The 27805-nt window shown below is 35.2% G+C and overlaps 1 protein-coding gene across 3 annotated transcripts in view; it reads left to right on the forward strand.

Annotated features, from left to right (window-relative positions):
* KCNT2 (potassium sodium-activated channel subfamily T member 2) overlaps positions 1-27805 on the forward strand; it is a 341540-nt gene that overhangs the window by 268083 nt on the left and 45652 nt on the right. For 2 of the 3 annotated variants that reach the window (XM_087424351.1, XM_087424352.1), the window contains exons 22-25: positions 12827-12928; positions 16493-16576; positions 18627-18755; positions 26018-26038. In XM_087424351.1, the coding sequence (XP_087280477.1) occupies positions 12827-12928; positions 16493-16576; positions 18627-18755; positions 26018-26038 (336 nt within the window). The remainder of the gene's footprint in view (positions 1-12826; positions 12929-16492; positions 16577-18626; positions 18756-26017; positions 26039-27805) is intronic. The other variant, XM_014794147.2, reaches the window with a different exon arrangement.

Here is a 27805-nt window from a genome sequence, read left to right on the forward strand (position 1 = left end):
ATAGTGGTAATAGCTAAACGATGGGGTCATTGTAAAGATTATACCACATAATCTATCCAAAATATTTAGCCCAGTTTTGGCATATAATCAGTACTCAAATAAATGGTACTAAAAGCATAACTATAAATTGTTATTGTTGACATTGTCACTAATAAATATTCCATTCTGTGTATTCAGTTTTATGCCAAGTCAGTTGATGTAGCACGGTCATAATTTTGAGAGTTATTTTCAATATTGGTGAATGTGTGTGTCTATATTATTGTGTGTCTATTGTGTTAGGATAAGAACAGAATGAGGTTTTGATCTTTGTTGGGGAATTAATTAAAAATAAAATCCTTTCACCAACATAGAAATCCTTTCCACAGATGTGGAAAAGTTTCATCTGAATAGGCATTAAACCAGACTGTGATATGCATCTCAGGCAATCCAATAAAGAGATTGCAAAGACAGAAGGACATCTCATCCTTTTATATAGCTAGACAGATATAATCATTTACATACATATTAATTGCCTTGATCCAAAGGAAAAATAAAACTTGTCGTATCTTTGCAACCAGCAAGAAGTTACAACTTAGAACCAGGCATCTAGGACAAACTCCCAAAGAAATAGACAGGAAGCTTTATGTTCACATTTCAAAAAGATAGTTTCAAGGCCCCCAGGAAAGACATTCCTAGGATACAAAACTGGCTAGAGGTTACTCACATTCTCAAAAGTTTTGCATCCATCCCAAGGAGACAGAGAATGGATTTACAATTGCAACTTGTTTAAAGGAAATGCTCTAGAAAAAAGAGAGAGGAGGGAGTTTTCTTTCTCTTTTGGCACCAGGGAAATTCACTTATTTTTTTAAATTTGTATTTATTCTTACATCTTCTAGATGTTTCCCAAGAACGGTAAAGGAATTCAATACATTTCCTAATTATTCAGGAATAGAGGAGTTAGGGAAAGTGGAATTGAGGCCAATGATTTGAATGTTATAAAACCATGGAAAATTCTTTTTAATTCATTTATTACCATTTTATCCATTGAAATAAGGATTTTGTCACACAGAAATCTTTTAGACTTTTGTGCTGTAATGGGTTGAATTGTGTCCCTCCCCTCAAAATAAATGTATGTTGAAATCTTAACCTTCAGTACCTCAGAATGTGATCTTATCTGAAGATAGGGTTTTTATAGAGGTAATCAAGTTAAAGAGGGCTATTGGAATGGGCCCTAATCTCATATAACTGATGTAGGGGCAGAAAAATTTTCCTTTTTTCCCTCTAGGTTCTTTGACTGGCCTAATAATTAAATTGACATAAGGCAGATTAAGAGGAGAAAAGTAAATTTAATTTTTCAGTACGGGAGCCCCATAAAATATGAGACCCAAAGGGCAGCCAAGCAACTGAAGCTTATATAACATCTTGAGCTAAGGAAAGGAAGGCTTAGGGATCAGGGGATGGAAAGTGGAGGAAGGCCATTCACCAGAAGACTGAGGAGATATTTGGAAAACAAAGGTTGACCTGTTATGCGGATAAGTTTCTCAGGAAAAAGGTATCTTCTGGTAATAGCTCTCTTTCTGGTAGAACCCCTTTTCCAATGTATATTTAGGCAGTTGAGGGGCAGGGAAAGAGCTTTTCCTGAATCTGCTGGGTTTAAATTGCCTTCAGCTCAAAATAATCCTCATGCCAAAGTAGCATATTTTGGGGAGACTTGCTTTGAACACCTTCACTGGCATCCTTAGAAAAAGGGTAAACTTGGACACAGACAGACACGCCTGTGAAGAGAAACAGGGAGAAGACAGCCATCCATAAGCCAAGGAGAGAGGCCTGGAACAGACCTTTCACTTACAGTCCAGAAGGAACCAACCCGTCAACACCTTGATTTTAGACTTCCAGCATCAGGAACTGCGAGACAATAAATTTCTGTTGTTTAAGCCACCCAGTTTGTGATACTTTGTTAGGCAGCCCTAGCAAACTAATGCATGTGCCATCAATGACATGGTAACTGTTCATTTCTAACCAGTATTTTTATCACTGATATAAATACAGCTAACTGACTGTTTAAAGTAATTCTCTTTCTATATTCGTATTCTGGGTACAAGGAGGTACTTTTAGGATTAGGAAACTGATCTTTCTTTCCAATATTTAAATAAATTCCCAATAACATTTTCTAGAGTTATTGTTGGCTGAGGAATAGGTGTATTTTTATTGTTCCGAACATAATTATGAATATCATTTTATTCTATAATTAGATGTGCCTGCACCTTCGCAGATGGGGCCTTCACCTTTAGAAACACAATCAAGGTTATGAATTAGAAATAAATACCAGCATGGCTGCTTAACACACTTTTTGCCACCAAGTGGTTCTCATTCAAGTTTAAGAAGTGATAAGATTTGCAAAGATGTGTGTGGAAGGTTAGACTGCATTGACCTTGGTTGCTTTACTTGTGTGTTGATTACATTTTCACATTTCTTGGCCGACCTCGGGTTTTAATAGGTACATGGTTGCCATTGGTAACAGAAGTGGTACTCTGCAAGGATGCTCTGGAAGAGGCTACTCACTGAAGAATATCCACAATAATAACTTCCATTAGGAAAAAGAAAGAACTGAAAACACAGAAGGATCATTGGTTCATGACAATGATGTGAACAATGATTGTGAGGACCCCCCCCCCTGCTCTTGTGAAAAGGAAGTTTCTTGATCATTCCTTGATTACTTTTTTAGATTTGTTATCTGGAGGAATTCCCTTGTCTGTAGTTTTTTGTGGCCCTTGTCTCTCACCTCAAGCCTCCTCCTGAGCTGCTATTATCCATGTCACTTTGGGAGAACATACTTCTTGCAGCCTATGCAACTTTTGTATCCTGCTTCTTCAAATTTACTAATGCAAATTTGAAAAAGATCTAAATATTTTCAAGCTTATAAAAACACTTTTTTTTAGACTTTTAAAGTCTAAAGATTTTTCAGACTAGACTGCTAATTTCTCTCAAAAACTTGATAAACTCTTGATATATTCATTTCCATTCATTTTTATGGCCAGAATATACCCAAAGTTACTTCTTAAACATAATTAAGTTCTTTATTTCTTTGCCTCCTCAACCCATACATCTCTCTCTTTTCTACTTGGAAGCTATCTTGAGGTTATTGAGACAGCAGAGTTGAGTTGGACTTTGTTTAATGCCTTTTTTCACTTTTATCTTCTATTCTGTTGGCATCCAGAAGCATATACTTTTTAAACATTAGAGGATCTTAATCCTGAGCTCCTTATTTATTTTAGTCTCTACTTGAAACTAATTCCTCCCTAAGCTGCTGTCTTGTAATGTCCAACTAAATGCAGCAAGTAATGGTATACACACACCAATATTAAACAGAGGCAAGTTTTTATGGGCCAGGTCTGGGAGTGGCACACAAAGTCCACTCATATGCCGTTGGCTGGAACTCAATCATATGGCCACACTAACTTCAAGGGAGACTGGGAAATGTAGTCCAATGGTGGCCTAAGAAGAAGTGGGCAATGAATTTTGGTGGGCAGTCCGCATTCTCTGTCACATGGAATATATCACACCTATTTTCTTCAAATTTATAAAATCTATCAAAACATTTCCTGAACATCATCCTTTTCCTTGCATATTCCTTTCCATCTTGTCTTTCTTTCGTTGTTATCCACATTTGTTGCTGAGTTGTTTTGTGTTGTTTTACATTATCTTTCTTGTCCTCGATATTCCCATTACTGCCACAGTTTTCCCAATAATCCTTCCCATATTTGGTCTTTGGTCATGTTGGGTCGTTGACATTCCCCCTAATAAAGTAGGTGTAGCAGGCTTAAGAAACGCAGTATAAGAGCTAAGCAGAGATGGAAAATGTGACAGATAATAAAGAAATTGAAGACAATAATAGAAAAAAGAGAAATTTTCATCATCTCATTTCCCTCTAAAGACTTATTTCATTTCTCTTGTTTTGATGCATTTCGTAAAAAAGCCTTTCATTCATGTTTATGGCACAATTTGCTTCAAGACCACTTCTTTTAAAATTGCTTTTGAACTGTCACCATTCCCCAATGGTGATCATAATTACACTTTAGCAATCTTACGGTAATTACACACTGATAAGCAAAGTCATGAAAATGTGAGATGAATAGTGTGGTATAATAAAAATATATATTTGGTCTTTGTCCCTAGTTCTTGACACGGAGCTTCAAAAACCCTTGGAATTTCCTGAGTGATAGGAGTGTCTTTGTTACTCATACCTTTTGATCATACTTGATGTTGTGCTAACTAGGCAACTCATGGAGGGGCCCCTAGATAGCTTTGGGATGAGGGTTGGTTGCCAGAAAAAGCAAACACATGATTAGAAGATTGACACGTTCAGCCCCTCCTCACCTCCTCATCTCCAGGGGGGAGAGAGGGGCTGAAGATTGAGTTTAATCATGTAGCTAATGATTTAATTAATCATGCCTACATAATGAAACTTTGATAAGAACTCTGAAACATGAGCTTGGACAGCTTCCTGGTTGGTGAGCATATTGATATACCAGGAAGGTGCTGCACGCTGACTCCATGGAGACAGAAGCTCCTGTGCTCAGAACCCTTCCAGACATGCCTTATGTGCCTGTTCATCCACTGTTCATTCATTCATTTGCATTCTCTATAATAAAATGATAATCATTAAGTATAGCACGTCATGACTTCTGTAAGTATTCTAGCAAATTATCAAACTTGAGGGGGTTGTGGAAAGCCCCAAATTTGTAGCTGGCTGAACAAAAGTGTAGTTGGCTTGGAGACATCCAGGATTTACGACTGGTGTCTGAAATGGGCGCAGTCTTGTGGAACTGAATCCCTTAACCTGTGGGTTCTGAGCCAACTCTGGGTAGTTAGTGTTAGAATTAAATTGAATCGTGGGACACCCAGTTGATGTCAGAGAATTTATGTCAGAATGCAAATAGTCATGTCTGTAAATCATATATCAATTTTTAGTAATGGTAAAGCAAGGTGATAAAAAGTGGACATAGTTTCTGGGCGAAATAGGCAAGAATGTCAAAGTTATTTTTTAATATATTCACTGTGTAGAAGCAAGACGGCAAAATTTTACATATTCTCAATTTAAATTCAAGCCAGTAAATATTTACTGCACACCTACTATGAGCAAATGCTGTGCTAAATGCTAGGAATTACACATTTGAATAAAACACACAGAATTTATAATTTGATGGGAGACGCAGATATATAGGAACAAATGAAAACACATTGTCTTACTCTTTTTTTTTTTTTTTCCTGTGTAAGCAAGTTGGACCACTTGTTGTTCGTAATCTAAGTACTAGAATGGCTGAGTGGGAGTTTGGTGCTATCTGCCCACATTGGATGTGATTCATTAGGAGAATTTCTTATCCTGTGTTTAAGAAAATATTTACCTTTCCCCATATTGGCCCAGAAAGAATTTGAGGAGAATACTAACTAGTTTCTATTTTTTTTTCAGTGTGCAAAAGCATTGGCTGATCTACTCTAGAGGAGTGATAAAATGTGATTTATATGGATAACTATTTTAATGTGCAAATTTATCTATTAAGAATGCACACAGTATTGCACAGTATTATGACTTCACACAACAGGTCCAAAGTTGCCATAGACTGAATGTTTGTGTCCCCCCAAAATTCATACGTTGAAACCTAACCTCTGTTGTGATGGTAATAGGAGGTAGGGACTTTGGGAGGTGATTAGGTCATGAGGGTGGATCCCTCATGAGTGTGATTATTGCTTTTATAAAAGAAATCCCAGAGGGCTTCCTCACCCCTTCCGCCATGTGAGGACAGGGAGAAGATAGCTATCTATGAACCAGGAAGTGGGCTCTCACCAGACACCTTGATCTTGGACTTGCCAGCCTCCAGCACTGTGAGAAATAAAGTTCTGTTGTTTATAAGCCACCCAGTCTATAACAGCAGCCCAAATAGACTGAGACGAAAGTCTTGACATTTGGCCAATAAGACCATGCAGTGCACAGTCCAGGATATACATTCATATATACTACGATGTAAGTGGCTTCCCTTTGAACAGTATCCAAAACAACCATATATGTGTCTATTTTGAATATGAAAACACATATCAAACTCTTAAAACTATTCAAAGTGAAATATCAAATGCAGGAAAGTAATGGATTTATATAACTAAGTTGGAAAAGTTCAATTATTAAAATTTTATAATTTTATAGAGTTAAATATTTTATGAAAATAAATAACTATAATATAGTGGTTAACTATTTATTATTTGCAAGGAGACCAGCAATTACTTGTCTTTTAATAAACTTACATAAATTGATATAGATAAAGATTTAGATGTAGATATAGATATAAATATATAGATATTTATGTGAGAGAAAAAGAGTTTGCAGAATCTATTTTTTGATGAGCTAAAAACATGCGTATGAGTCACAAAAAAATGCCATCTAGGATGACAAAGGTAACTTTTGGGTTTTCTTTCTGTTTGAAAAGTTAAAATGAATATTACACTAGACGAGGACTTTAAGCCAATGTTATTTTTTCCTTATTACTTCTCCCTCCACATCAATAAGCGTTTCCTTCATCATTTGATTGTTTTACTAGTTTGCAAGGCACAACTCACTTTTGAATCCAGAGTCACAGAAGATGGTACACTTAACCAGCCCTCCACTTCATGACGCAGAGAACTAAAATAGGAAGGCTTGACAGGCACCGACCACAGGAAACCATCTGCAGTTATCCTTAGAACAAATATACACACAAGGGAGTAAGATTGGTATCCAGAAGACTAAAAAGAAGAGGTGCTTCTGTGCAAATTGTTATTTTATTTATTTTGTTTTCTGAAGAATACTTAACATGAGATTTACCGTCTTAACACATGTTTAAGTGTATAATATATTATTATTGACTATAGGTACAATGTTGAACAGCAGATCTTAGAGCTTATTCATTTGCTTGATTGAAACTTGATGCCCGTTCATTAATAGCATCCCATTTCCCCCTCTCCCTGCCCCCTTGGCAACAACCATTCCACGCTTTGATTCTATGAATTTGACTGTTTTAGATAACTGCCGGGTGTGAGATGATGTCTCATTGTGCTTTTGATTAGAATTTCCCTGATGATTAGTGTTGTTGTACATTTTTTCATATACCTGTTGACCATTTGTATGTCTTTGTTGGAGAAATGTCTTCTCAAGTTATTTTTAATGAAGAGCTAGACCGTGGTGCACCCTGGATACTGAGTCTTTGGAATCTCTTGTGTAGTGAATGAGGAGCAATGGCAAGTTTTTAAGTGAGGACATGGGATGTGGCGTCAGCAGACTGTGCTTTCATCAAGTTGATGTGACATTGCTGTGTTTATCTGGGAGAGAACACAGTGACGTTGCGGGAAAGAGAGAAAGAGCAAGTTATTTCAATAAATCAGTCATGAGATAATAAAAGCCTGATCTAGGACTGGCAGGATAGATGTGTGTCGTTACGACTAACGAGGGAACTCTGGGAAAAACTGACTTTACTGAGGTAGATAGAACATTTATTTATTTTAAGATAAATTAAAGCTGTAGTATGTAATAAATAAGTGGTGCTATGTAAAAGAAGCTCAGAAAAGGAACGGGAGACATACATATAGACTTAAAAGTTGTGCACATAAATGTATAAATGTAAAGTGTTATGAAAAGATAAGTTCTCGAAAGAAGAGAGCCATAAAGGAGATGAGTTTAGAGAAGGAGTTAATCTTGAGGTTCATAAAGGAGAGTCCAGGAAGAAGATAAATCAGAAAAAATGAGTGAGGAGTCCAAGAGATAGGCTGGAAGCCAAGCTAGTGACGTCAGAAGACAGAGGGATTCCCACAATTAGAAGACATTGTGTCAGTCTACAGTCACTGTGTTTGTCTTCATCAAGTCAGCGCCGAATTTTTGAGGAGACGAAAGTCTGGCTGTGAACAGAGCAGGAGGGACCAGACATAAGAAAAATGACATAATTCTAAAGAATATTGGAGAGACCACAGCTTAAAAGATGTAAGAAGACGTGTGTTGGTGAGGGGTATGGAAACAGGCATTCTCAGATATTCCTGGCAGATGTTTATCTGCAGATACACGTGTATGAAATATTGTATATACAAGACTCTTTCTTCTTGAAAATTGATCTTCTAATCCTTCAACATCATTCTTTTCTTCACTTCTGAACCCACATATTTTTCAAAAGCTTCCAATTTTCCAAATTTCTCAATTTTCAGGAGCAGGAGGGCCTTCAGGGAAGAACAGGGTACAGGAAGCCACTTTCTTGTGTGTCTTGTTTGTAAAGCACATATTCCTAAGTTATAGATGGCGTGGTCAAGGTCCTGGTTTGCCCAGACTCTCCTGGTGTATGGCTATTGTCACAGTATAATTACTAAGAGCTCCTCTCATAGACATCCTGATTTGGAGGATAAACTATATGATCACCCTATTTATAAGGCAAGGACTACTTGTATTTTAGTGTAGGAGAATAATAACTTTGCCTACATGACCTTGCATTCCTCTCTAAGATAAGGAAGAGGGTCCCTCACACCCTAAACTCCCGTAGGATGAACTTGCCTTGGGTTGACTCAAGGGCATTTTGGAACTCGGGCCTGAATTGGTCTTGAGTCCTTATAAACAAGACGGATCCCTGAGTGCCCCATCAAATGCGCCCCCTCTAAGCACCATTTATCTAACTGGAACAGAGAGAGTGTGTGTGTGTGTGTGTGTGTGTGTGTGTGGTGCTGCACGCGCGCGCGTGCTCGAAGGCGGGCACGAGTGTGGGAAGAACCTAATGGGTAAAGGGTAAGAAGAAAAGTGGAAATACAGAGAGAGATGCTCTTTATTACTGAAATTGCCTCCTCCTTCTGTTCGCTATACAGAGGGATGACAAGGGAAAGAAAGAGAGAGAAAGATTTAAAGCCACCCAGGACTCCAGGGGCCTCTCTCTTCCCCACTTCCCAGGCACACAATGCAGTGAGAGGCTCTGATAGGAAACCTGTTCTGGGAAGAGGCAGCCTGTCTCAGAGCTGCTGTTCTGAGCCGCTGTGATGTGGTAGTTTCCATAGAGACGAGTCTGTTTTCTAGCAAAGAGCCATAAGAAGGATACACAAAACCCTAGCAACCGGTTGAAGCATTTTTTTTTTTAATTTTATATGAGGATTTTCTGTACTTGAATTCAAAAGACCCCTCCCTGGGGGGCAGAAAAGGATGGGTTAGTTTGCCAAGGGCCTGAGAATTTGGAAACGAGATTTGAAAGCTGTTGGTGGACTAGGGTAGGGAGAGGGAGGAAGAGAGGAAAAAAGAAAAAAACTGTCAAACACTGTACAAAAGGTCAAGTAGGATGAATGCTGAGCAAAGCCACTAGATTTGGGGATTAAAATGTGGTTGAATCCAGGCAGAAGAACGAAGGCATGTAGAAGAATTGTCATCGAGAAAGTCGGGGATGGCAATCATTAATTTATGCTGATAAAATTCTTGATATTGTTTCACCTCCCACACTGTTCTGCTAAATCCAATAATTTTATCATCTCATTTCATATGGCATTGGATGGACACAGTTTAGAGAAAATAAAATTTCTGCCAGAAATTAATTCCTTCTTCTAACAAGGACACATGTTCATATTAGCAAACCAAATGGAGGAGATAGGTAAGACCAAGTGTATTAAAGTCTCTGGGATCTTTTAATAATGATTTGGATGTCTCAGACTCCTTTTAGGTATGTTTAGATAAATTGTTGCTAGGAAAAAACAAAATCATCATTGAAACTTCAACTGAATGCAGAATTCTACTAGGAAGGAAATAGGATATGTTTTTAAAAAAGGAATTACGGTAGTTACCCCTTATCCAAGGTTTTGCTTCCCGCGGTTTCAGTTCCCCAAAGTCAACCACAAATGGTTAATCTGAAAATATTAAATGAAAAATTCCAGAAAGAAACAATTCATGTTTTAAATTGTGCACTATCCTGAGTAGCAAGATGAAATCGCACACTCCTGCTGTGTTCCTGCCTGGAACGTGAATCATTCCTTTGTCCAGAGGATCCACGCTGTAGACGCTGCCCGCCTGTTGTCACTTAGTAACCGTCCCGGTTATCAGATTGACTTTCCGGTATCACAGTGCTTGTGTTCAAGTAACCCTTATTTTACTTAATAATGGCCCCAAAGTGCAAGAGTAGTGATGCTGGCAATCGGGATACACCAAAGAGAAGTTATTAATCTCTTACTGTGCCTAATTTATAAATTAAACTTTATCATAGGTCTGTACGTATAGGAAAAAACATTGGATATACAAGATTTGGTATTATCTGAGGTTTCAGACATCCACAGGGGGTCTTGGAAAGTATCCCCCACGGAGAAGGGGGGACGACTATATAGTATATTTTTGTACTAGAAGCAATCATAGAAATATTTATCATTGTATTTTGTAAAACACAACAGTCAAAGGAAATACTAAGCTAAGAGAACTTTGCCTAATGCGGACATTGCCACCCTTTACATCTTCAAACCTCCATTAAAGACCCCAAGTGAGAAGAGAGAAGCATTGAGTGAACCTCAGGTTTTTTTGTTTCTTGCTTCCTCATATGAATGTTATAAACTTTTTTCAATCACTTTCCTTTTGATGTGGGCCACTACCATAAGCAGAACAGATTTAGTCATTTGTCCAACAAAATTTCGTTGACCATCTGTGTGCCAGGCATTGTGTTCAGCATTGTTTATGAAACAGAAAGCGAAAGCCTGGTCTCTCCCTCCTGGAACACGTGGTCTAGCTCAGACAGTTGAGGAATAAAAAGAGAAACCAGGAATTAGAGATTTCAAAAGAGCTATGAAAGTCATAACAGGGTTATATTCCAAAGTAACTAGGGAAGGCTACTTTAAGTAAGGTCATAAAGCGAAGTCTCTTTGGGGAGGTCACATTTGAGCTGCAATGATCACACTAGACACACCAGCCCTGTAAAAACTTGGGAAGCAGCTTTACAGGAAGAAAGCAAGCAATATGAAGTCCTCGAGGTGATGCATAATTTGGCATGTTCAAAGAATTAATAATAATAATTTAAGTGCTTACTATATACAGTACTTTTAGATGTTTTATCTTGTTTAGTTATTATAATGACAGTGGGATGTAGTCACCAATATGAATCCCATTTCACAGGTGATGGACCTGGGAAACAGAGAGTTTAAGTAACTTGTACAAGGTCATGCAACTAGATGTGGCAGTACTTAACTAGAACCTCATATGTGTTTCTAGAATCAAGCTTCAAACCACTGTATGCTATACATTTGTCAGTTCCGTATTTTTAGCAACTGGACATTTCTGCTAACCTTGAAACTCGAGTCCAAATTAACTTCAGATCTGCTCTTCTTCTACATTTTCTTTTTTACAGAAGGGCACCATTACCCACCCATTTGTCCAGAAACTTGGGTATCATCCTCATCTTCTCTCTACTTTACTGCCAAGTTCAGTCAAAAATCCTCTCAAATTTAATATCTGATATCTAAATAAATTTGAAAAAGATCTGTCTCTGCAAATATTATGGTATTGACATTTTTCACTATCATCAAACGGTACCTTCATTTTTCATTAGAATTGCTGCCTTAACACCCTAGTTTATCTTGCTCAATCTCCCCATGCCACCTCCCCATCCCCAAACCATTTTCCACATTGTCATCAGAGTGAGTATTCTAAAACTCACTCATTGCATCACTCCTCTTCTTAAAAATATTTTAGTTTTCCCTCATTGCACTTAAGATGCAGTCCAAAATGCTTAACATGGTTTCAAACCAGTATGCATATGTTCTGTTTTTCCTGGGACAGTCTCAATTCACACCGTTGTTTTTCAGTGGAATTCTTGATAGCATCCTCTTTGCTCTCATGCATCCTGGTACTTTAACATCTAGTTCATGGTTACCGGTCCAGTCTCATTTCTGCCCTCTTCCTCCAGCCCATACACTCACACTCCATACTCTATTCTTGCAGAATTGCTTATAGTTCTTCAAGTCTTTCAAGCTTCTTCCTCTTCCAGCTTCTAGCATATGCTAGACCTTCTGCTTATAGCTTTGTACTTATCACCCACCCTCCCCAAATTTACTGGCTAATTTCTACTCATATTTTGGGTCTCAATTTAGACATTACTTCTAATTCAGCCTCTCCACTTTTCCACCAAAAGAGTGAGCCAGAGGCGCTTCCTACATGCTGCTACAGCATCTCTCTCTGTGTCATTACGTATACTTACCTTGGTGTTTTTGCCTATTTCGTTACTGGTACCACTCACAGTTTTGTGAGTTCTTGCAGGCAAGGGAAGTATCCATCTTTCTTTACTAGTGCCTCGCCATATTCAACACATACTAATTCTATATTAACAGAATTTATTAGTTCTATTTAGGAATTCTGTGTCCCTACCACCGAGGATAATGCCCTACACAGAATAGACTCTCAATGCATATTAAGTGACTAATTTAATAAATGAGTTAGTGTTTGATTGGAACCTTTAATAATGAATGGAATAAGTTTACTATTTTGCTTATAAAATGATACTTATCAATAGGATTCAGACGTGTGGAGATAGGACAGTTTATTTCCTTCAGTGTAAACCCTGAAGGTAAAAGAAGAGTAAATAAATATTTAATGAACAGATGAATAGATTAACCTGTTTTAAGTATTGGGTATTTTAATTGATTAAGGAAACTTGGTTATGAAAATTAAAGGGACATATTAAAAATATAATTGTAAGTGAAGTGACGACATTCATAGCTAAGAACCATATAATGAGAATGTCTTTCTTCACACATGCCAGAAAAGTTTAACTAAGCAGAAAGGCCATAAAATATAAAATGCTCACAAATTTTTCTGTTTCAAATTTCTGAACAGAAAGAGCGAGAGAGAGGTTCTAACTTGGCCTTTATGTTTCGACTGCCCTTTGCTGCTGGAAGGGTGTTTAGCATCAGCATGTTGGACACGCTTCTCTATCAGGTATGCTGTATTTCTGTTTTTCTCTCTAAAATGTTTATTTTATATTTCATTTAGATTTTATTAAATGAATAATACATCTAATATTTCTCATGGAACTGTTAACTTAAAATTGGCTCTGGAAGTAATTCAATATTTTATTTCATGTATTTAATGACATAAATGTGCTCATGAAACATTTTGTAAGAAAAACATTTTTTAGCATAATCTATGAAATAGTTTTTAGGCATTCTCTTTGGCACTAGTGTCCTACAATGCTTAATGTGACATTTTAATACATTTTGTGTATAACTCTAGGCATATTACTAAACTGAAAAAAAACCTAAGGTGGGGCCAGCTTGGTCGTATAGTGGTTACGTTCACACATTCCGCTTCAGCGGCCAGGGGTTCGCAGGTTCAGATCCCGGGACCTACACGCTGCCTGTCAAGCCACGCTGTGGCAGGCATCCCACATTATAAAATAGAGGGAGATGGACACAGATATTAGTCCAGGGCCAATCTTCCTCCGCAGAAAGAGGAGGATTGGCAACAGATGTTAGCTCAGGGCTATTCTTCCTCACCAAAAAAAAAAAACAATAAAAAACAAACAAACAAAAAAAACTAAGGGGAAAAAATTACTAGGCTAAAAAAAAAGACAGTCTTCTTCATAGTCTTTTGTTTTTTAAATAAGATACCAAGTTAATGTCAATAAACAGATAAAGCAAGGACATTTTAAACATCTACTAATTATTGCCTACTTTAGAAAAACAAAGAAAACATTTTACAACAACTAAGAACCATTTAGTTTGTTCCAGCATGCCAAAGTTAACATTGTCATTTTATCATAACTGCATAAGTTCATCATGTTATTTTACACAAATACATTTTAATCTTTTTTTAAAACTTTGCCAGAAACTGAACAGCAGGAATATTTCATATTTCCTGATTCAAGTGAATTTCTAAATATTTTTATTTAAGAGAAAAAAGATATGCATAGGGCTTTAAATTATTTGATAACTTTAATCTCAAGTTAAGCATTCAAATATTTTGTTGTGCCTGTTCTCTTTTTGATTACAACTTTTATGTACCCCTTTCTATAATGCTTGACTGAATAAAGCAATCCAAAGTTAGTTAAAGCTTTTCTGCTGGGCTTGGGGCTAATTATGCCCGTGAGTATGCCTCTAGCAGTGTCACGAACCATCTGCCTCTGCCAGATGAGTGCGGGAACAAACACAACAGAAGAGAATAAACATTCCTGTTTGCCCTAAAGTTTCCAGACACATTATCTGGGCACTCCAGGAGGCAGGGCTTTCATCCCAAACACACGTGCTTCTAATCTCTTAAAGAGAGGATTGGAGGGGAGGGCTTGTTTGAAGAGAAATGCAGAAACTGAAGGATTTATATCAATAGCATGTCATTATGCACCAGTGGTTTTTTTAACAACAGGATCTTTCGTTTGAATAAAATTTCATGAGAAAGTCTAATATATAAGCTAAATAGAAGGAAAACTGTTAGGCAGAAGGGGAAAGCAGTAGTTATTTCTTTCTCTTCATTTTTGCCCCGTGTTTTCTCTTATAAATAGAGATACAGGAAGTTGTGTTTTTTCTGAAGCTACTGCAGCAAGAATGAACTAGAACAATAATTTCCAAAGTAGTAACTGCCTATTTACCTTTTCCTGACTTTAAATGAGATATTTTAATCCTCTGTTTTTTAGATAGGTAGAGACTATTCATTTATGTGTTAAAAAAAGATATTAGAAATTATATGTATAATTCCTAAAGTTATATAATAAACATTCTTGTATTCTTAAAATATGCTAAATACCATCTAATTGTTTTGGTTAATGATTTAAGCCCATCTTCTTAAGGATAAAAGTTTATATTATATATTCAAGAACTATTATTAATGACTACAGTTGTGTAGTGATTTACTATTAATATACTTCTATCCTAGACATCGTTGCGTTTGCTGCTCCAAAGAAAACTGTGATAGACAGTATTATCAATCAGTGGGGTAAATGATCCCACACTTGTGTAATGTTGGAGTTTCTTATGGCCCTTTTTTTTTTTTTTTAACTTATTGGAAGGTTATTTTCTTTTGTTATATCTTCTCAGTAGTACCGTTTTTCCTTCCCACTCAAAACACAGGTCACTTATATTTTTAATAGTTTTTACTAAATCTCATCTTTGAGATGGAAAACTAATTATTAAAAAAATAAGTATTATATACAATGAAATTAAATAGACACTAAGTGAAACTGAAAAATATTCTTCTACAATTGAATGGCGTGAGATTTAATGCACAGATTTGGTGCTATCAAGTAGGGCTGTCTACATCTTTTTGGCTCATTCCTACGTCTTGTTTATGCCCTGATGAAGTTACACAACAAAGGGCCATGTGTTAGTGACTAAGATAGTAAACAAATTAGCTGTATTACCACATCTGGCTTTAAAATAATTTAAAATCATCATTTGCCAAATCTTCAGTTTACTTTCTCTTCCATGAGTACTTTGTGTTTTTGGTTTTGGAAAATAATAGTTTAAAGTGCCTGAGAATTTGTTTAAAAATTCCTCTTCTTTAGCACACAATGAGTTAACGCATGAGGTTGAACTATGCTCTCTAACGATGCCAGTCACAACTCCTCCTGGTGGTTCCCAATGTTTTCATGTCCTAACTACTAGGAGACTCACATACTTTGAAAATTAGAATGCCATTTCTTTGCCCTGAAAAAAGTAATGGACATGTTTCCTTATGTTCTCCTTTAGATAGAAGGGTGTACTTTTCTGAAACTAGCTGTTGGTAAAATAAACTAGTAATCAACAAAGTAGTCTAGTAGATTTATTTAAAGGAATTACGACTTTTTAAAAGTCTTTGCTATGCAAAATAACTAGATGGTTATTTAAACTTTTAGCTTTTTAACACTTGAGGTCAAACTCAAGGCAGTCATTTCATACAATTTATTAAATCATTGTTACATGTCATGGTGAAGTTTGCTTGTATTGGTTGAGCTGTTCCTTTCACTCAGAGCTAAGAATAAATTGAAGAAATTGGAGGTATCATTAAGTTAATACTCTAACTATTGAGTAGTACTCTAGCAACAAATCAAAATATATCTGATATGTTAGCACAAAAAAAGTCTGATAGTATTTAATACTAAACTATTAATTCATTAATATTTAGATTTACTTAAATATTAGAAATTTATTCTACTATCATAGAGCTTAATCCTAAAAAAGTGTTGAACTATTTCATTGCAAATTTTTGTTCTTTTGAGTTTCTTTAATATTCTCTTTTATTTCCACTCATAGCTTTTTGTTATTAAAAAAAATCTGACAGTGCTTTATTATGTCTAATAGCATGCATAAAATTTAAGCATGTCAGGATATTGTAGAGAATAATCATTTCCCAAATTTCCTTATGGATAACTTAAGTGTACATGTACTGGCAAAATAAATTTTTATTTCCTTTTTTATGGAAACCTAATGATGTGTTATGAGAAGTAACCTTTTACAACTGGTAAGATGTTCATACTTGGCTATTCTATACATTCCATACACATAATAAATGCATATTTTGTTTCTGTTGCAGTCATTTGTGAAAGATTATATGATTTCTATCGCCAGACTTCTGTTGGGATTGGACACTACGCCAGGATCGGGGTTTCTTTGTTCTGTAAGTCAATAATCTCTAGAACAGAAGATTGTTCTCATAGATTCTGAAATCCATCTATAATACACTTTGGGCTAACTCTTCTATGTCGTTTTTTTGTCTAATATGTGCTCAGAGAATAGCATCATAGTTTTTTTAATCCCTAAAACAATTTTCAGGAAAAACATATTATTTTAAATTAATAATCATGATAAATAGCCATTCTGTAAAAAAGTGACAAGAGGTATTTTTTTCTAGCTGTCAATTTGAGACTGAGGGTTTCTGACACAGGGCGCTGTACTATCAAGGTGTGGGAAGAGAGGGAGAATCCCCCTCTGCCCTTTCCCTTAAGGTTCTTATGGCTGGCCAAATAATTAACAAGACAGGTTAGCAGGAGAAAATGATACCAAATTTAATAACATGTATACATGGGAGAAAGCAGGGACCCTGCGTTTCTCAACACAATAGCAGAAATTCTTGTCTTAAATACCATGTTCAACCAATGACAAAGGAGGATATTGGGGGTGGGGGGAGTCAGTTACAGGAGATTACCACTAGAGCATTGTAAACAAGGGTAAGGTTATTATGCAGATTTAAGGCCTCACCTTCCACATTGATAAGTTTCTAGAAATGAGGTCATCCCGCCTCTTCCCAATACAGAGAGGGAGATACCTTTACAAATGGAGATTTCCCTTATAAATGTAAATGTTTGTCTGGCAACTCCTCGCAGGGCCATCCAGAGAATGTGGCCAAAGAGACAGAATTTCTGATAAGATAGGCTTGTTGGTGCCTTTCCTGTTGTAACATCTATTTTATATTATATTACAGCCATAGATAGAAGATCTGTTCCAGGAAGGAGTTACTATGTCAAATTCTTTAGGCAGTTAGTGGGGGAGGTCAAATGTCCATCAGAGAAAACAATCAAGGTAAAGAGATATATTTCAGGGTTGCCAAATCTTGATCTCCCACAAAGGAAAACAGTGATCGTGCAGTTTAACCCCTTTGTTTAATAAATGAGTATACTAAGTCCAAATGTATTTAATGAAGCAACTTGCTAATGTGGGAGATCAAGATTTGGCCACCCTGAAATATATCTCTTTACCTTGATTGTTTCCCCTGAGGGACATTTAACCTCCCCCACTAACTGCCTAAAGAATTTGACATGGTGGCTTCTTCCTGGAACAGATCTTCTATCATGATGGCTGTAATGATAATGTAAAATAGATGTTACAATGGGAGGGGCACCAAGCCTCTTTTATCAAAAAAACTCTCTCTCTCCCTGACCACATTATCTATAGATGACCCTGAAAAGAATTGTCCTCCTGCCCTCTGAAGTCCCAGACCACTACCCACCCCCAACACCTTCCTCGCCTTTAGCTACAATACTTAAGCAAGCAACTTAGACAGAGGGACAAGTTGCTCATTTCTGAGTTTCTCCCATGTATACATGTTATTAAACTTGGTGTTATTTTCTCCTGCTAACCCGTCTTGTTGATTATTTGGCCAGCCGTAAGAACCTTAAGGAAAAGGGCAGAGGGGGATTCTCCCTCTCTCCCAACACTAACAATCCAGATTTATGATTAGCAAAGAGGGACTAGTACTTATGCCTCCTGTCTGTGAGCCCTGTGCTCCTTCTGCTACACATCTTTCTCAATATGAGTGTTATTAGTACTTTGGATGGGCAGTTTTTTTTTGTGCTGTGGTGGTATTTGCATTTTAAGATTTTTAGCATCAGCAGACTCTGTCCACTAAATCTCAGTAGCAGCGTCTAGTTATTGCAGCATTTAAAAGTCTCCACATGTTTTCCAACATCTCCCAGTCAATTACCAGTGACTGTTGCCTACTGATATTGAGCTAATACAATGTCATGCTGTCACAAATTGAGCAGTTGGTTTCTTCAGTTTGAGTGAACCCCAGGGATGCAATAAATCAGTTTAATACATGGATAAGCATTTATGAAATGACACTTTGAGATTTCAAAATATCAACAAATTCTACCTTTAAGATGTGAAAAATAACCACTAGACTTTTATTTCTTAAAAATTTAATATGTAAGTAATTCATCTTGTTACAGATGAAAATCACTGAGGATGACTTATGGATCAGAACTTACGCCAGACTGTATCAGAAGTTGTGTTCTTCTACCGGAGACGTGCCCATTGGAATCTACAGGACTGAATCTCAGAAACTTACTACATCTGAGGTTTGGAAATATCAGAATATTCCAGTTTTAATGTTTAATCTGATTAAATACAGCCATGCCTAATCTTTGAAATTGATTTCTGAAAAATGTCATAGAAAGTGAAAAAGAATGCTGTCTGAGCACAGTGTCACTTTTCAGATGCAAAAATCTTATCAATTATTTGCTTTAGTAAACTGTGTCAGAATTTCACAAAATATTGTAGACGAAGGGACTATTCTAGTTTGTGGATTTTGGACTCTGAATGCCTTTTGTAGATCTAGGATTTTTCATTTCTAGAAGATTATCAGGAACAAGTTAATTCTAAGTAACCTTCTGACACATAAGAAAAGTTCTTGGGCAAGCAGTCTAGATTTCTAACGTATTCCTCAACTCCGTATATTAGCATTTGGAAAAAAGCAAACAAAGATAAGTTAGTAAGTGCTGAAATTCACATTTCTCAAACTCTAGAATGAAGACTACTCTGAAGCCAAGAAAATACTCCAATAGCCAGGCCAGACCTTCCCTGAGAAAAGCTCAGTAATTTTAAAAGCAAACTAGATTCTGTTAATACGGAACTGGTTTCTGATGACTGCATGCAGCTTCAAATGTATCAACATTTTGATTTGGTCACATTATGTGGTTCTAAAGAGTTTATATATCCTTAGTAACACATCATATTTTAAATTAGACTATTTTATGAAATAAAAATTTTGGATAAACGCACTATCCCAGCAATATCTATAAAATTATTTAATATAAGTTATGGTTTATATTCTTGAAATATTTTTCTTCTTCAGATACCTCAAAGTTATTCGAAATTTTGGTTAGCCAGTTCTTTTTTCGGTCTTATACAAAATTACCTCAACTATGAGGCTCAGATCAGTTACATGCATTTTGGTAGTCCATGTAATCGTTAAACCACTTTGTGATAAAATCAGTGAATCCAAGTATAGAAAAGAGCTTTATAGGAAGCAAAAGAGTCATGGAGTAGATTTTTGTTTTCTTGTTAAAATTTATAGTTTGACATTTAAATTAGTGAGATTGAGGCCAACAGAAAATAGTTCCGTTTCTTTGAGGTGCTTTTTGGCGGTTTCATTGTAGCTTCAGGAATGCTAAAAGGAGCGTTATTGCTATATCTGCTGCTGAATCAGAGTTCATCATTGGCTGTAGTCCCTGTGGTTCACACCACAAAGAGCAAGACCAAATCAGAGAAAATCAGGAATGACTGAAAGGAGAAACATACCAGATAGTTAAATATGTAAGATAGTTTGTCCAGATACACCTAAAATTTTAAGAATACTGGATTCAAAAAATTGTTATTTGATTAAAGATTAGGAGAAGACAAGTGCTTTCATGCCTAAGCAATTAACCATTTGATATTTGAACTCAGTAAGTACAAAGAAGATTTCCATACAACAGAGTATTAGCATATTCTTATATATAAGCTTCGTGTATTTGAACATTGTAAATTCTGCCGTTGGTCAAGTCCATATCCATATCAGTCATTTTGTATTGTTAAGGGACTTTGTTGTATGCTGTTTATAGTGTAGGTAGGGAAAGGGTAATTGAGCATTGTCATCAAGGAGCATTTAACATTACATTTTGGTCAATTCCTCCCGTCGCAAATAAAGATCACCTCAGTAAAATGTTTGTAAATCCCCAAACCTCTAGCTCATATGAAAAACACACATCCTTAGGAAGATAAAGGGAATTTGGGTTAAATAAAGATGATACCTCATGTCTTCCTGTATTGAATTATATTCATCTTTTGGCACACATATTATTATTTAAATTTTCTGTTCTGCCTATTGTAGAAAAAATGAGACAATTTAAATAATGAAAGATAAAAATAGAACTATCAAACACTTTTACAACAAAATATATTAAATAGGGGCAGAGGAATTAATATCACTCTGCATCTAAAATGAACTGACTGCTACTGATAAAATGAACTGAGCTAGAATTCTTTGATTTTCCTGACCAATAAAGCAAAAAAATAGAGCTGTTGAGTTAGATAATAACTGTAGTCTGATACATAAAAGGACACAAGTTCATCTTGAGAAAGAGTTGTTTTTCCTGGTCACTATTAAAAGAATGAGTATATTGTGTGTTTCTTATAAGAGATTTTAAGATAACATGATGAACAGTATCTACCTTCAAGCTTTGTTTTGCAAATTACCGTTAAAGTGAATATCCCTTAAGACAATCTTCTATTTAATAAAAAAGAGGAAGACATCAATTAAATATTAATTCACTAAAGATGTTGGGTTTTGTGCAAAAAGGAAAACATTCTTTTTTTCCTGATCATATAAAAACACAGAATAAGAGCTCAGTCAATCTAATGAAGTGAAAAATTGATTCATACATTTTACCATCTCTCTCAAATATCATATGGTTCAAAAAAATTCAAGTGTTAGAATTCAAATAATTGATCATTGCCCAAAATGCCAATATTCTCTTACTGTAAAGAAAGACACCAGATTTCAGAAGGTAGAAATTTCATCCAATAATTAGAATTGAAGAGTCTGACATATTCCTGCTTAGATAGCTGTCAGATCCCCAATCTCCCTGACAGTTCACACAGTTGTGCTGCTGTCCCTCACCCCACACTGGCAAAGACTGACGGTTGATTCTATGGCGAGGGTACACAGATGTTCTGTGGACTAGGGGACACTGGGTGCCATTGAGGGCAATAGTACCATGCTGAATTCAGAGAGCTAAGTGAAAAGGTACATTCTGTATACTTTACTCTTCAGCAGCAGATTGAAGAGTCTTCCTTAGGGAATCTGACCAAGTCAAGTGGAAAGGCTTAAACATACAGGCATGGGAGATTCTCCAGATCAACGATCCAGCCAGATGACTATGAAACTCACAATAAAAAGAATCTCACCTAGAACTTTCAATCAACTTATTAGTCATCTACTCTTAAATATGAGAAGACAACTAAAAATTCCTTATTTCAGGAAATAGCATGAAATATAGATACCAAAATAAACAAACAGGAAGAAAAAATAAGTTATAGGAAAAACAGGACATGAAGGGAAAAGAAAATTTCAAGACGTAAAATAAAGACTTCCACTCCTAAGTATTTATCCAAGAGAAATAAAAATATATCCACACAGAGACTTGCACATGAATGTTCTTAGCAGCATTATTCATATTAACCAAAAATTGGAAACAATCGAAATGTTCAACTAGTGAACAGATAGACAAAATGTGGTATATCCATACAACAGAATTCTATTTAGCAATAAAAAGAAACAAACTACTTATATGTCCTGCAACTTGGATGAACCTCAAAAGCATTATGTTAAATGAAATAAGACAGACACAAGAGACCACATATTGTATGATGTCAAGTGTATAAAATGTTATAAAAGGTAGCTATACAGACAGAAAGTAGATTAGTGATTACCTAAAGCAACGGGAGGTGGAAGGAATTGGGATTAACAATTAATGAACATGATGGGACTTATTGGGGTGATGGAAATAGTCTAAAACTGACTTATGGTGATTGCTGTACAACTTGGTAAATTTACTAAAATGTCCCTGAATTTTACACTTGAAGTGTATGAATTATGTGATATGTGAAATGTGTTAGTAAAGTTATATACCGAAAAGCTATGATTAATATTAAAATGATGTTACAAGGGTGAAAGGTGAGCAGGAAGCTATAGTTTTAAAAGAACATTCAGAAAAAAAAGAACTCTTGGGAATTGAAAATATGATAGCAGAAGTGAAAATGTTTGTGCCATAAAGTTGAGGAAATCACTGAGAAACGAGAGCAAAAATTCAAACATGGAAAATAGTAAAGATAAGATAAAACTAGAGAACTTATCCAAGACACCTAAGATCTGAATTATAAGAATTCCATAAAGAGGAAGTGCAGCAAAATTGAAGAAATAGCAGTGTAATAATCCTAGAACAGACGCGTATTAGTTTCCAAATGTGAAGGGTCACCAAGTGCACCCCACAGTGAATTAAGGTAGACTCACACAGCATCACAGAGTTTCAGAACACTGAAGGAGAGGAGAACATAGAGGAGGAGACCAAGGGGTAGGTCACATTCACACTATTACTTGGGATTTCTCAACAGCAACACTACAAGCCAAAAGACAATAGAAGAATGCCGTCAAGATTTTGAGGGAATATTATTTCCAAAGTAGAATTCTGTATTCAACCAAAACTACCAAATTTGTGTAAGAGGAGAATAAATCATATTTCTGCATTTTCTCCAAAAGTATTCTTCCCATGCCTGCTTTCTAAACAAACTATTCCCACCAAAAAGAAGGAGTAAACTGAGAAAGGAATCATGGTATGCAGGAAACCAGATATTTTATGGAAACCAGGCAACAAGTATGAGGCCAAGGAGATTTCCAGGATGGTGATGAAAGGACCATCAGGCATAAGGGCAACCTGGAGCAGGTCAGAAGGCTTCAGAGAGGTTTCTTCAGGAAGATGGCGTCTGTAGAACACCTGATACCTCTCCACGTAGCAGAAAAAGATTAGACAATTGTCAAAGAGTCCAGGATGAACTATTAAGTACATATCTAATTAAGTAATCAAGAAAATATGACAGTTATTAACTCTAGGAATACAATTCCAGCACCAACAACAAAAAATTTATGCAGGAAATAAATAGTAACCATGTTTCCTATATAGCTTATCTGTAAATTGTACTTAGTCATAATACGCCCTCAATTTTGATCTAACCAATATTACTCTTGAAGCATGTTGAATTAATGGGAGATGGCAAAGGTGGGAGAATAGGTAGAAAAGATTAATTCCTTTTCTTCCAGAGTGAGAAGTCAATAGAGAAAAGCAGAAACGGAAAAAATTAAAAAACAACAATCAAGTGTGTTTTGTGGAAACAGAGAGATAAAGACCAATAGTTATTCAGTTTACAGAGGTAAAAGTAGATGGTTCCTATCTGAGGAAAATAAGAGATTGTGGTGGGAGCTGCTATTTTTCAAAATAAACCATAATGTTTTCTAAATATTTAAACCATATATTTATATCTAATAAAAACAATAACTTATATGTCTATAAAGTAGTCATATTAGACCCATTTATTGATTATTTCTTCAGTTTATACTTTCAAGTATTAAATTCTATCCTATTTTATGCAGAATTTTTAATTAAAAGCCAACATTTCATTCAAGAATGTAATAGGGATAAACGAATATAAAGACTCTTGCTTCCCTGTTATTTCACGGAGTTAAAAAAAAAATCATTTTAAAGGAAGATGTAGGTTTTCATGCCACATCATTTTCTAGTCTGTCTTCAGTATCGTCCCATGTTCTATGCAGAGAAAAAAAAAGTTATTATAACTTATATCACTGCTTTGGCTGTGGGAGTAGGGGAAACACTGAATACTTTAACAGACATCTTTGAAAAGACAAATGATGATACAGAATATTCAAAATTAAAATTATAAAATTTATAAAAGACCTGTAATACAATCTCAGTCTTTTTGGTGGACTGTATATCAGTGGAAGGAGGATTTATACAAACACAGAGTAAAGTGGGGGTGCACTCAGAGACTGGAAAATCAGTCCGTGGAAAGCAGGGTACAGCTGAGTCTGTTCCTGTTTCCTAGTCCTATATCACCACGCCAGACGAACATCTACCACCTTCCATATGTGTCTATTTAAGGAAATTTTGATAAACATCAGAATCTCCTGGGTCAAAAAACAAATAGAGAATGGACAAGGACTCATGTTCCTCTTGGTGACAAAGAAGAATGATATTTCTGTCCACAATCCTTTATCCACAATTCTGAAATCTAAAAGCTCACTAAACTCATTTGGTGACAAAACCTCACTTGAATTGTTGTGAGATTATTTATAATGTTTATTATTCTACTTAAAGTGAATATTCATACTTTTCATTGCAGAATTATTAATTTTTATTATAAAATGCTACCCAAGACCCACTAGGGGTATTATCTACCATACAGTATATGATATGGTACGATCTTTTAAAAATATTAAAAATTCTGAATTAATAAACGTATTTGTTCCTATGTATTTTTTGGTAGAATATGTAGACCTGTATTTGCCTCCAGTTTTCCAGTGTACTGAAAATCACATTTGCTTGAAGTATACTGTAACTAGTGAAATTTTACTAGAAATTAGAAAGAGATCATTTTAAAGCATATTGAAGTACCAACCAACATCTTTACAAAGTACACAATAAATTTGTGGAATATGTTACTCTGATTGTTGGTTACTTTCATAGTCAATAAATCCTATAGCTTTAAAAAAATGTGCATAATGGAATAATCGTTGACTGTCCCATCTACCAATCGCTAACTCTTTACTACTAAATTGGAACACAATATTTTAAATATGTTATTAAAATAAAAGTGTACCTTTTACAAAATCACATTAATAATATTATTTTCATAAGGATTAAGATAGAATAGTTTTGAAATTCTAGCTGCCCATTCTCTGCTGAGAACTTATTCACTCAAACAATGTTTATTTCATTAGGCCATGCATTAAGAATCCTGAGATAAACAGTGTCAAGAAGCCTATAATCAAATGTTTTTTATGTAATTTTTATATTTGTAACAATAGTTAAAATGCTAGATAATGAATTAGACTTGAGTTATATTACGCCAAAGAATATAATTGAAAATTTCACTTCTACCTATCGAAAAATGAGTAGAATATTATTCCTTAGAAGTGAAGAATAAGATAGCATGATTTTTATAACCTCTAAAATTTAGAGGTTGTATGGTGACTGGACAGATCAATTTTTAAACTCTATAACCAATGTGAAAGCTCAGAATATTTCTATAAACCTACTTAAATGTATACATAGTGGGAAAATAATCTTACTGTAAGATATAAATTTTAAAATATAGTACAGATATTAATATCAATAATGATTATTGAATATCAATAATTATGTCAAATATTCTCTCACGAATATAGTAGTCTCATAAGTTCTGGCAATTGTTTTATTTCCTTCTGCTAGGACCATTTTTTCTTTCTTTCAAAACTTAGAAAGATAATTTTAGCAAAAACTAACAAAACAAAAACAATCTATCAAGAACAACATTCTGGATTCCCGTAAACTTTAAAAATAATAGCTTATTCTTTACCTAATTTTATTCAAAAGCCGTATGATAAATAATCAAACACATAATTAGAGTATAAGTGTTCTGTGGGTTTCTGTTCTATTTTGTCCTTGCTGCTGATTGTTTCATGTATGTATTGTTTACTCATTGTTTAAACCGTATTTTGTATGTTTCTTTTTCCCTCCATTTGTGTCAGTCTCGAGAAATAGCGTCGCAAGTAAGTATTTTGCTTGTCTCCCTTTCCTCATATGGTTTCATATAGGAATTCAGAGCTGTTAAAGGCAAACGTTTTAAAGACTGAATTCAATACTTCAGATTTTAAAATAAAACAAATTAAGTAAAATGCTTTTAGAGGCTCTATTTTTAAGTTAGTGTATTCATATTTTCCTAATAAGATTGCAAATTAATGTTACCTGTTTGTCTTCAAATCATGTTTAGGTATTAATGCAATCATATGTTCGACTGTATGGGGTCGTTTCCAGCTAGTCACTTACCAGCTATGGATAGTCTGTCCTTGAGCAATCAGCTGGGACTGAAAGGGAGTGGACGTAATGTGATATAAAACATTCCTTTAGTAGCTTTCTTGTTGACTGGTCCCCCTACAAAGACTCATGGAAACAATAAGACTTGTGATGGATTTCTTTAGCACACTTTTTAATGTTGAATGTATTCTTTAATAGCTTTAACTTATTGTCTTGAAAAGGCCATAATTTTAACATTTAATAATATTAAACTGAGACAATAATTTACTACGTTAAAAATAAAATTCTTAATAACACATGTATGTATACATACACTTCTTATAGTCGTAAAACCTTGATGTTATCTTCATGTGACTTGCATTTTTAATTGTATTTCCCATTTTCTTCGTATAAACTATTCTAAATAATTGTCTTTATAGTCTTAGTTCTTAACACAAACTCCAGAGCATTAATGTAATTAATGAAACCATTACAAATAGAAACATATTCAACTTTAAAAATTGCATTTTGAATGTCAAAGCAAAGGTAGAAGGCCGACCACTAAGTATAACCTTGTGTGTCAAAGTCACCAACTAAAAGTAAGTCTATTTTTGAGCTTGTAGAATTTTGGAGAACAGTTCTGTATTATCATAACATCCAAATTTTTGACACATAATGACTATTGTTTCTTGTACATCATAGATTTGAATTCATATAATAAAAGCAAATTCTGTTTATTAAATTATTTTAAACATCTTAAATTATTTATTTAAGATTTTATAAGCTTTAACTCTATTGTATTTTTAAATATTCTTATTTTCTCTTCCCATATATTGAATCCTTTGGACTTTACTAAATATTTGCCAAGGAAGCTCCACTTTGGGCTCAATGAATACAATCTTAGAGCAGAGCTTTCTGACCTTTTTCACATATGGTACACATAGAAAATGGTAATGTTTGCTTGGCATGAAGCTGCTCGGGGGTTTCAGCTACCAAGGCTGCTTGCAGGTTGAACAAATTAAAATCTTCACTCATTGCAGAACATAGCCCTGGCACATACTGGTTTTGTGGAGCTCATGTTAGAGTTCTTATATTTGCTTTATTAGAATATGTTTTATAACATTTTGAGGTCAAATGAGATCAAACATATATTTCTAAAATTTTTAATTTATACTATTATTTGGCCTGACCTGATGCACAAATAAAATTTCAAGTGCATTGAATTGGCATACATTATTTCAGGAAGCATTTTAATAGCATGTCACAAGCAAAGTTGCTTCACCTTATCTTTCCTAAGGGAATTCTCAGGCATGAGTCCAGACCTGGTCCACAGTGGTAGAAACATTAGTTCGAGTTCAGTCCATGTCCCAGAAAGAAGAAAGTTTGTATTTGGTTAAAAACTTTATAGTTTCATGTTTGAAAGTGGAGTGAATCTTTTAGATGTGGGTTTTGGCTATGTTGTAGTTCTGTATGTTGGTTCATATGTTCTGCACTTTTTGTTCAGATGCCAAACATCAGTATCA

Source organism: Ceratotherium simum, chromosome 36 (genome assembly GCF_057802395.1).
Source record: "Ceratotherium simum simum isolate JZ-2026a chromosome 36, ASM5780239v1, whole genome shotgun sequence".
NCBI classification, from domain to species: Eukaryota; Metazoa; Chordata; class Mammalia; order Perissodactyla; family Rhinocerotidae; genus Ceratotherium; species Ceratotherium simum.